Raw genomic sequence first — 12,132 nt, forward strand, 5'->3', positions numbered from 1 at the left:
CTTCTCATCACTCTTTCACCTTTGTAACTTTTACTAAGCATTTCCTGTCACCTTCTTTTCAACCTTTAACGCATCACATTAGCCGCATACGACAACTGCTCGCCTCACCAAACAGACAATGAGCTCAGGTTCATACCATGACGTTTAGCCATTCAAATTTGCATTCCATTTAAAACAAAGATGCTGCTTCATTTCAGTTGACTTTAAAACATTGATGGTGGCAATAAGGGAAACTTCAAGGGCCTGTGTTCACCAATGAACCTAAAAGGTGTATTTGTGCAAAAAAAAATCTCCTTTACTTTGGTGTCCAACGTGCAGCCCTGGAGCTACTTTTTTAATTGGTGCACTGCATTTTCCAAAAAATACAATTTAACACGAAAATTTATTTGCATGAAGGCCTAATGCAGGGGTGTCCAAAGTGCGGCATTTGTAGCCCGCAGGTAATTTTTTAACTGCACCACGGCACATTTTAAAAATATGTAAAAAGTGATATAAAAGAGGAAACGGGTGAAATGTAACAAGAAAATGTTGCAATGTTTACTCTAATAACACAAAGCTGCCATGCAGGCTGTTTCTCTCATTAAAAAATAATAATGAATCAAAATCAATGTCATTATGAATTATCGATCTATTCAAGGCTCCAATTACGTCACGTAAAATTTTCCACTTTGAGATATTTTTTGGGGGTAATGTTGCATATTTTGTGTTTGCCGTATAAAAAACTGAGTTGTTTTTTTTAAAGAAAGGCCTAAAAGGAACAAACAAAAAACATAAACAACAATACAACTTATAATTGACGGATAGATCTGAAGTTGATCTCGAGATTATTGTTTTAAAAGTAAACGGTAAAAAAATGTTATTTATTTTCCTACACTTTAATGAGTAGGACCCTTTTGGATCCCCAATAATTTTAGTGGGATTCATTTTTAACTGTCATTGCTCGAAAAATAATAATTAATTAAAATCAATGGTGTTATGAGTTATTGACCTTTTTAATGCTCCAATTATTCCATAATCTCAAATATTCCAATTAAAAAAATTATTGGGTGAAAATAGTGCATATTTTGTGATTTTTTTCCATTAAGAAACAGTTTATTTGGGCACAAAAAGAGCTTACAACTTAAATCTTTGAAATCATTATATTGACAGATGGACCTAATGTTGATCTAGAGCATGGGTGTCAAACTCTGGCCTGCGGGCCAAATCTGGCCCGCCGTGTAATTTCATTTGGCCCTTGAGGCAATAAGAAATTAACATTAGAGCTGGCCCGCCGGTATTATAGAGTGGCGGTGCCGCTGTATCACCACGTTCAACGCTAATTCTTATACTTGCCAACCCTCCCGATTTCTCCAGGAGAATCCCGAATTTCAGTGCCCCCCACGAAAATCTCCCGGGGCAACAATTCTCCTGAATTTCCACCCGGACAACAATATTGGGGGCGTGCCTTAAAGGTACAGCTTTTAGCATCCTCTACAACCTGTCGTCACGTCCGCTTTTCCTCCGTACAAACAGCGTAACGGCTCAGTCACGTAATATATGCGGCTTCTACACACACACAAGTGAATGCAACGCATACTTGCTCAACAGCCATACAGGTCACACTGAGGGTGGCCGTATAAACAACTTTAACACTTTTACAAATGTGCGCCGCACTGTGAACTCACACCAAACAAGAATGACAAACACAATTTGGGAGAACATACGCACCGTAACACAACATCAATACAACAGAACAAATACCCAGAACCCCTTGCAGCACTAACTCTTCCGGGACGCTACAATATACACCCCCGCTACCAACAAAACGCGATTTTGCATGTCACTATTAAGTTATATAAGCCTTGCTTGTTCAATATTCAATGCAAAACTTGTTTGGGTTCCTATTAAAAGGTTAAGTTGTTCAAATTTGGCCCGCGGCTTTGTTCAGTTTAGAATTTTGGCCCACTCTGTATTTGAGTTTGACACCCCTGATCTAGAGATTCAAAACTTGAATAATAATAAAAAGATATTACTGAATAATGACACATTTTTAATATTTTTTTGACCAAAACCCTTTGGGGTCCCTGGGATCAAGCCTGAGTGGAGTCCGAAATTTATACATATATTGTATTGTTTTTTTAAAATAAAAATTATCAAAATGGCCCCCCACTTGCTTTGACTTTTCAGTGTGCAGCCCTCAGTGGATAAAGTTTGGACACCCCTGGCCCAATGTAAAGAAAAAAGTCTAAATGTATGTACTAATAACACGCTTTGTCACCTGGAGTCCAGGGGCCGTATTTATCAAGCTTCTTAGAATTACTCCTAAGAAGTCTGCTAAGAGTTGACTTATGAGTAAAGAAATTATTCGGTGAAATCTGCACTTAAAAGTTAGTTATCAAGCGTCTTACTGACACTTTCAGCGAAGTTTAGGACTGAATCTTAAGTGTCACACTCAGAGCTGAATTACAACATTACTGTGTGCCGTAAACGGAATTTTAGGTGACGTCATTTCTGTGTCCATGGAAATGACCAATCACGGAAGGGAATCCCTTGTCAAAGAACAAAGAAATATGTTAGAAATATTTAAGTGGACAACGGCAGTGTATATTTCGACAATAAACTACAAAATAATACAAAACAAACAAACAATATTGGCAATGAATCAAAAATAAATGATGAGATGACACCCCTTATTAAATTTGTGACAAAAATAATACCCGCTCTGTCTAAATCAGGGGTCACCAACGCGGTGCCCGCGGGCACCAGGTCGCCCGCTGGCCTGTTCTAAAAATAGCTCAAAGAGCAGCACTTACCAGTAAGCTGCCTCTATTTTTTAAATTTTATTTATTTACTAGCAAGCTGGTCTCGCTTTGCTCGACATTTTTAATTCTAAAAGAGACAAAACTCAAATAGAATTTCAAAATCTAAGAAAATATTTTAAAGACTTGGACTTCACTTGTTTAAATAAATTCATTTATTTTTTTACTTTGCTTCTTATAACTTTCAGAAAGACAATTTTAGAGAAAAAATACAACCTTAAAAATGATTTTAGGACTTATAAACACATATACCTCCTTTACTTTTTAAATTCCTTCCTCTTCTTTCCTGACAATTTATATCAATGTTCAAGTAAATTTATTTGATTTATTGTAAAGAATAATAAATACATTTTAATTAAATTTTTCATTTTAGGTGCTGTTTTTTCGACAAAGAATATTTGTGAAATATTTCTTCAAACTTATTATGATTAAAATAAAATAAAAATATTTGGGCGAATCTAGAAAATCTGTAGAATCAAATTTAAATCTTATTTCAAAGTCTTTTGAATTTCTTTTCAAATTTTTGTTCTGGAAAATCTAGAAGAAATAATGATTTGTCTTTGTTAGAAATATAGCTTGGTCCAATTTGTTATATATTCTAACAAAGTGCAGATTGGATTTTACCTATTTAAAACATGTCATCAAAAATATATATTTATTGTGAGAAATCATTAAGATGATCAGTATTTCCACAAAGATAAATATCATTTATTAATAATAAAATAGAGTTAAAGGTAAATTGAGCAAATTGGCTATTTCTGGCAATTTATTTAAGTGTGTATCAAACTGGTAGCCCTTCGCATTAATCAGTACCCAAGAAGTAGCTCTTGGTTTCAAAAAGGTTAGTGACCCCTGGTCCAAACGATACCGTATGATCAGCTGCTCGCCATCAAACAAAGCCAGGACATCCTTCCTCTCCCTGAACGTTCGAGTACGTCTTTGTCGCCTCAATGCCACCCCCTGCTGGCAACTCCTAACCACTTAGGACACCTCTGAAGGTCTCTTAAATATCGTGGAGAGTAGTAGTGATTCTTAGACTTAAGAACGTTGATAAATAGCTTTTATTCCTAAGTTTGAGAGTAGGACTAAATTTCGCAAATTCTCAGGATTTACATGTAAAATGGCACTCTTAAGACGCTTGATAAGTACGGCCCCAGGTTAGTAATTAGCGGTGATACACCTTCAGCCATTTTTATTGTGTATTAAAGGGGAACTGCACTTTTAGGACTCAATTGCAAAGCACTTTTCCACCATGTGTGGCAGTATTGACAATGTCAAACAAACAGAAGAAATCTGGAGTCAGAGAGCGGCTGGAGCGCAAAAAATATGACTCAAGTGGTGTAGCTCTAGTTTCATTTGCATGTTAATTTTATCGACAGTTTATTCAAGAAATATATATCATTAATTTAGTTAGAATGTATTTATGTTGTCAATGTGTAATTCTATAGAAATGTATTTGTTATTGTTTCTTTATGATTCCCTCCTTTTGCAGAATATTTTTGTAATCAGCCTGACTTAAGTCTTGATATTAATATCTGTAATTAACACATGCTCTCATATCATATTGAGAAGGCTGTAAACTGTTAGTAGGTTCCATGTAATTATTCAATGTGACTTAAAGGCCTACTGAAAGCCACTACTAGCGACCACGCAGTCTGATAGTTTATATATCAATGATGAAATATTAACATTGCAACACATGCCAATACGGCCGGTTTAGTTTACTAAATTACAATTTTAAATTTCCCGTGGAGTTTACTGTTGAAAACATCGGGGAATGATGACGCTACGATGACGCGTGTTTGTGACGTTATTGGTTGGAGGGGACATGTTAGCTAGCACCATTTATGGCTAAACGTCGGCTCTTTTCATCGCGCAATTACAATCGATCAATCAATCAATGTTTATTTATATAGCCCCAAATCACAAATGTCTCAAAGGACTGCACAAATCATTACGACTACAACATCCTCGGAAGAACCCACAAAAGGGCAAGGAAAACTCACACCCAGTGGGCAGGGAGAATTCACATCCAGTGGGACGCCAGTGACAATGCTGACTATGAGAAACCTTGGAGTGGACCTCAGATGTGGGCAACTCCCCCCCTCTAGGGGACCGAAAGCAATGGATGTCGAGCGGGTCTAACATGATACTGTGAAAGTTCAATCCATAGTGGCTCCAACACAGCCGCGAGAGTTCAGTTCAAGTGGATCCAAGACAGCAGCGAGAGTCCCGTCCACAGGAGACCATCTCAAGCGGAGGCGGATCAGCAGCGTAGAGATGTCCCCAACCGATACAGGTGAGCGGTCCATCCTGGGTCCCGATGAGCGGTCCATCCTGGGTCTCGACTCTGGACAGCCAGTACTTCATCCATGGTCATCGGACCGGACCCCCTCCACAAGGGAGGGGGGGGACATAGGAGAAAGAAAAGAAGCACAGTATGTTGGACATCTGTGTTGCTGAATCTTTTGCAATTTTTTCAATTAATAATGGAGAAGTCAAAGTAGAAAGATGGAGGTGGGAAGCTTTTAGCCTTTAGCCACACAAACACACAGTGTTTCCTTGTTTAAAATTCCCGGAGGTAAAGCTTTACTATGGATCAGAGCGGTCAAGCGAACATTAGGTCCCGACTACATGTCAACCGGCAGTTTTCGGTGAGAAATTTGTGGAAATAAGTCGCCCCTTACCGGAGATCAGCGGAGCCAGCGTCCTCCTGCAGCTGCCATGACTTCTCTCAGAGACTCTGGCGTCAACACACCCCTGGCCACACCCCTCCGACTTTAAGGTACTATTTAACTCACTAAAACATTAGTAACACAATAGGCAGTTAAGGGATTTCCCAGAATTATCCTAGTAAATGTATCTAAAGACATCTGAATCGCTCTCACTGCCCTCGCCTTTTTTTTTCCTTTTTTTTTTTTTCTAGGCTTTTACTCTAAATTTCCTCATCCACGAATCTTTCGTCCTCGCTAAAATTAATGGGGAAATTGTCGCTTTCTCGGTTCGAATCGCTCTCGCTGCTGGTGGCCTTGATTGTAAACAATGTTCAGATGTGGGGAGCCCTACAACCCGTGACGTCACACGCACATCGTCTGCTACTTCCGGTACAGTCAAGGCTTTTTTATTAGCGACCTAAAGTTGCAAACTTTATCGTCGATGTTCTCTACTAAATCCTTTCAGCAAAAATATGGCTGTATCGCAAAATGATCAAGTATGACACATAGAATGGACCTGCTATACCCGTTTAAATAACAAAAGCTCATTTCAGTAGGCCTTTAACTCAAGAGTAAGAAGACAATATTTAGTGGTAATATTTCAGCAAGCAACAAAGTTAAATATTGGGCGTGTGGTGGCCCTGTTGGCTTCCCCTTCCCCTTTTGCCTCTGGTTGCGTTGATCGGTGGATGGCAAGCTTTTGCCCCCAGCGCGACTGCTTACTTCCACTTTCAAAGCGGGTGCCTTTTTGCACCAGAAGCGCTTACAAAAACATGAGGACACAACGATGGCCAATACCATTTATTATAAAGCTGTTTTAATTGACTGATGACTCCGTTTAAAGCAGAACTGCACAAAATGTTTCTACTGAGGATCGCACACTAATAAATGAAAGCATGCTGGGCCCAACTTTATGTTTTTTCTTTTTTAAAACCAATACAACATATATTGTAACCAATTTTGGTGAATGTTATTGGCACCGGGGACCCAAAAGGTTCCTCAGTGTTAAGGGTGTGTCATATATATATATATATAATATATATATATATATATATATATATATATATATATATATATATATATATATATATAAAATCTTTTTTTTTTTTTTACCTTCAAATCTTATGGTAGGAAGGGGATTTATATGACCCCATTCGTCACGGGTTACTTGACACATGAAACGTGACACATTTGGGGCCTGCATTATCCTCTTTCGCTGGCAAGTGGCAGGAGAATGTTGAATACCGTATTTCCTTGAATTGCCGCCGGGGCGCTAATTAATTCAAAACCTCTTCTCACTCTGGCGCTTACCAAAGGCATGCAATTAATTTAGGCCTGTGCTTAAAAATTTGAGTGTGATGTAAGGATACCATCATGAAAAGCACATTTAATAAAAAATACGTTATTATGGTCTTACCTTTACTTATAAATGAAGTCCATGCGCAGCTCCTTCTGATCAAAAGCATCAATAACTTGTTTATAGAAGTCTTTCTTATCTTTCTTCAGTTTTAAAAGTCTCTCTGTCTCGATGGAAATCTTCCTTTATTACCTCCTGCTTTGATTAAAAGTCCAGTTTAGAAAACTGTTTTATTTTAGATATGTAATCCTCCATGTTAAAAGTGCAAGCGAGAGGAAAAAATAAACGATCGCTGCTCACTCTTGCTACTTGTTGTCACTTCTTCTCCAGCCGAGTAGTTGCAAGAAGGATCACTAGCGCCCTCTACCACCAGGAGGTGGGAGTCATTTAATGACTCATATTTGACACACGCAGCTACGGTATATTATTAAAACATAGCTGCTTACTGTTCTTTTTAGAATATTCAATAGCTTGGACCTTGAATCCTACTGAATAGCTCTTAATCTTCTTCCCTTTATGTGATTTCAAGTTATTGAAATCAGCATCCTCCATTTTGAAAATGATGCCAGGTGAAGTTTCACTCGTGACGTGACGAGTTTGACCCGGCGGAAATCCTGGGCATATGCTAATTATTTTGCAAAACGAGTTTAACCCGGCGGAAATTCGAGACATACGCTAATAAAAATAATATTTTGCGTAACGAGTTTGACCCGGCGTTAATCCTGAGCCGGCGGTAATGCTAAGCATGCGCTAATTATTTTGCGAAACGAGTTTGACCCGGCAGTAATTCTAGGCAGGCGCATACTATATACCCGGCGGCAATTCAAGGAAATACGGTATCTTAAAATGTGCTTTTTGGCAATTTCAACTTTGGCCACACAGTCAGTTGCTACAGTACGTAGAGTTTCACCTTCCATCATTTCCATCAGACAACAGTGCAAAATGATTAAGACTCCCGTGAGATCCAGCCAGGAATGATATGTATAGATCAACTTCAGATCTATTATTTGACATTAGCTTTGAATTATTTTCATGTTTTATAATCTTTTGGTTCAAACCCTTTTTATAGAATCACAAAATATGTAATATTTCCCCCCCAAAAAATGTTTCAAGTGGAATATTTAATGTGAAGCAATTGGTGCCTTAAATAGAAAATAATTCATAACAACATTGCTTTTGGTTCAGTGTGATTTTTTTTTTTTTTTTAAAGAAATTACAGTTTAAAAAAAGATCACACTAAAGGTCAGGAGAACCAAAAGGCCCCCACTCAAAGTTTTAAAAACAAGTTACAGTATATATCAATATATATTATTTTTGCTTCGAACGCTTACATTTCTAGATCAACTTATTATTATGTTTTGAGCGAAGACAATTTTAAAGTAAAAGAAAAAACTGCCTCCATGGCAGATTTGTGTTATTAGTGCCATTATTGCAACATGTTCTTGTTACATTACACCAGTTTGCTCTTTTATTAAATTTTTTTTGTAAGATTATTTTTTAAATGTGTTGCTGGCTGCTAAAAAATGGGCTGCGGGCCGCACTTTGGACACCCCTGATTGAAAGACTTGGTGGAAACAGAGTGCGGCAGCGAATGAATAGGAGGTTGTGGACTCCTGAGGGATAACTATCAATTCTTGTGCGTGGGTTGGTCTCAGCCCGTTTACAAAATAAGTATGAATCCTTTTCTTCCCAATTGTCAATATGCACCTTAGTAGCACAGTGGACACAGGCCCTAAAGTAGACAGTCGGCTGAGTACGCGAGTGGAGCTCATGTTGGTTTACTGTCCATCTCCAGAACTCCTCTCGTCTGTCAGTGCGCCCGTCCAGTTCAGAGACGCCCAGTGCTGCCGAGCTGGTGAGCGCCATCGAGGAACTGGTCAAAAGCAAGATGGTAGGAAACTAACACAGAGACGTCATTCTCTACTTGACTTTGAATGTAAAAGATGCAAGTGTACCTCTCTCAGGCTCTGGAGGACCGTCCCAGCTCGCTGTCAGTGGAACAAGGCGACAGTAGCTCCCCCTCCTTCAACCCTTCAGACAACTCCCTGCTCTCCTCATCCTCCCCCATGGAGGAGATGGATGAGCGGCGAGCGAGCATCCTCAAGAAGAGACAGTAAGTCTCCGTACTTTGACTTCAACGATTTCATTTTTGTGTTGATAATCTTTTCTTCCCGTTAAAGTTACATTCTGCTAGAACTGGTGGAGACGGAGAGAGATTATGTCAAAGACCTGGGCCAGGTGGTGCAGGTGAGTGTGGAGCCACGCCCATTTCTTAACCCTTTGGAATTCCAAATGTTACCCGAAAAGTGATTGTCTTGCCTACCTTGGTTCCATGATGTTTGTTACATCACAGCCTCGTATGTGGGAATGTTCAGTCGTTTATTCACAACACATTGGGCCTACAATTACACTAAGATAGGATTTGGGTAAATGTATTTTTTCGCAGCAAAAATTTTAATGAAAAAACTTTTAATGAACCTTTCTAATGCAAACATAAAATATGTATATAGTCATCACCCGTTCATCGCGTGTACCGTATTTTTCGCACTATAAGGCGCACCGGATTATAAGGCGCATAGAATAAATGCTACAGTAGAGGCTGGGGTTACGTTATGCATCCTTTAGATCAGTGGTTCTCAAATGGGGTACGCGTACCCCTGGCGGTACTTGACGGTATGCCAAGGGGTACGTGTCATTTTTAAGAAATATTCTAAAAATAGGAACAATTCAAAAATCCTTTGTTCATATATAAGGCTCACCGCATTATAAGGCGCATAGAATAGATGCTACAGTAGAGGCTGGGGTTACGTTATGCATCCTTTAGATCAGTGGTTCTCAAATGGGGTACGCGTACCCCTGGAGGTACTTGAAGGTATGCCAAGGGGTACGTGAGATTTTTAAGAAATATTCTAAAAATAGGAACAATTCAAAAATCCTTTGTGCATATATAAGGCTCACCGCATTATAAGGCGCATAGAATAGATGCTACAGTAGAGGCTGGGGTTACGTTATGCATCCTTTAGATCAGTGGTTCTCAAATGGGGTACATGTACCCCTGGGGGTACTTGAAGGTATGCCAAGGGGTACTTGAGATTTTTAAGAAATATTCTAAAAATAGCAACAATTCAAAAATCCTTTGTTCATATATAAGGCGCACCGCATTATAAGGCGCATAGAATAGATGCTACAGTAGAGGCTGGGGTTACGTTATGCATCCTTTAGATCAGTGGTTCTCAAATGGGGTACGCGTACCCCTGGGGGTACTTGAAGGTATGCCAAGGGGTACTTGAGATTTTTAAGAAAAATTCTAAAAATAGCAACAATTCAAAAATCCTTTATAAATATATTTATTGAATAATACTTCAACAAAATATGAATGTAAGTTCAAAAAATGTGAAAAGAAATACAACAATGCAATATTCAGTGTTGACAGCTATATTTTTTGTGGACATGTTCCATAAATATTGATGTTAAAGATTTATTTTTTTGTGAAGAAATGTTTAGAATGAAGTTGATGAATCCAGATGGATCTCTATTACAATCCCCAAAGAGGGCACTTTAAGTTGATGATTACTTTTATGTGTAGAAATCTTTATTTATAATTGACTCACTTGTTTATTTTTCAACAAGTTTTTGGTTATTTTTATCTTTTTTTCCCAAATAGTTCAAGAAAGACCACTACAAATGAGCAATATTTTACACTATTATACAATTTGATGACTCAGAAACTGATGACATAGTGCTGTATTTTACTTATCTATTTTTTTCAACCAAAAATTCTTTGCTCTGATTAGGGGGTACTTGAATGAAAAATTTTTTCACAGGGGGTACATCACTGAAAAAAGGTTGAGAACCACTGCTTTAAATGGAGCTGCGCTAAAGGGAATGTCAACAAAACAGTCAGATAGGTCAGTCAAACTTTATTAATAGATTACAAACCAGCATTCGACAACTCCATTCACTCACAAAATGAATAAACAGCTGTTTTATTATTTTCCTCGTTTCAATAAACACGTAAAAAACAGTCTGATACAGTTGCGGTAAATCAAACGTTAGTGCAATCACAATATAGTAACACTCGAAATAGTGCAAAGCAATAATATATCAATAACTCAACGTTGCTCAAACGATAATGTCACACAACACAACACACAAAATAAACATGTAAAGCTCACTTTATTAAGTTATTCCTCATCCACGAATCCCTCAAATTCTTCTTCTTCAGTGTTCCAATCAAACAGTTGGGCGAATACGGCATCCAACATGCCCGGGTCTGTCTCGTCAAAGTCGTCATTAAAGGAGTCAGTGTCGCTGCTGTTAATGTTAAACTCTCTCGCTGCTGCTCTATTCCCGTGTTCTACTGTGTGACTGATCGCCTTGAGTTTAAACTCTGCATCGTAAGCGTGTCTCTTAATAGGAGCCATTTTGGGGTCTCTACATAAACACACAGAAACGGCACGCCTCCCGCAGTCATATATCCCAGAATGCCCCGTGCGCTTCTTCTACGGGGGAAAAGGAAGTCGACGGCTGCTTATCGTTGAAGAAGAAGCGCACTTCTTCTTCTACGGGGGGAAAAGGAAGTTGATGGCTGCTTACCGTAGTCGCGAGACCTGTTGTGGCTCAATATTGGTCCATATATAAGGCGTACCGGATTATAAGGCGCGCCGTCAGCTTTTGAAAAAAAATGGAGGTTTTTAGGTGTGCCTAATTGTAAAATAGGTAATTGGTTCCAAGATTGACCATAGTAAATGATTTTTTGCAAAGTAGAATTCTTATTTATAAATGGAATATTTTCATACTTTAAGTACGGTATAAAAACCTGTTTACGTTCTTTGAAATACGGTTCTGAACAACTTGATCTTTTCCCTGAAGACATTCGCCGTGTAGTTAGTAGCACTTTATTGTCATTGGACTTAAATAGTACAGACCCGGTCAAGAGCAGACATTGTACAGGGTCTACGGAGCAGGAAGGCTGATGGGTGGTCACTAGGGTGCGCCCCACCCTCCAAATTAAGATGGGAAAATGAAAAGGCAGGGGGAGGAGGATGAGTAAAAAACAAAAGTTTATCCCAGATTAAGCTCCCATCGGGGGTGGTTTAGTTTGGGGCCACAAACCTCTAATAGCACAATGGCCGCCTTCGTCAAGAGGCAGAGAGAAAAGGTATTGACCGGCACAAGTTGAACATCCCTCCCCTCCAAACTCACCATTGTGGAGAAGTGTTATTGATGAGGCAGCAGTCGAAGTAAAGTTTTACTCCCCATG

The 12,132-nt window shown here is 38.8% G+C and overlaps 1 protein-coding gene across 4 annotated transcripts in view; it reads left to right on the forward strand.

The window, feature by feature from the left end:
- LOC133540068 (triple functional domain protein-like) overlaps positions 1–12,132 on the forward strand; it is a 212,868-nt gene that overhangs the window by 168,114 nt on the left and 32,622 nt on the right. For all 4 annotated transcript variants that reach the window (XM_061882552.1, XM_061882551.1, XM_061882554.1 and 1 more), the window contains 3 exons: positions 8,665–8,760; positions 8,834–8,982; positions 9,050–9,116. In XM_061882552.1, coding sequence (XP_061738536.1) covers positions 8,665–8,760; positions 8,834–8,982; positions 9,050–9,116 — 312 coding nt within the window. The remainder of the gene's footprint in view (positions 1–8,664; positions 8,761–8,833; positions 8,983–9,049; positions 9,117–12,132) is intronic.

The sequence above is a fragment of the Nerophis ophidion genome, linkage group LG21 (assembly GCF_033978795.1).
Source record: "Nerophis ophidion isolate RoL-2023_Sa linkage group LG21, RoL_Noph_v1.0, whole genome shotgun sequence".
Classification (NCBI taxonomy): domain Eukaryota; kingdom Metazoa; phylum Chordata; class Actinopteri; order Syngnathiformes; family Syngnathidae; genus Nerophis; species Nerophis ophidion.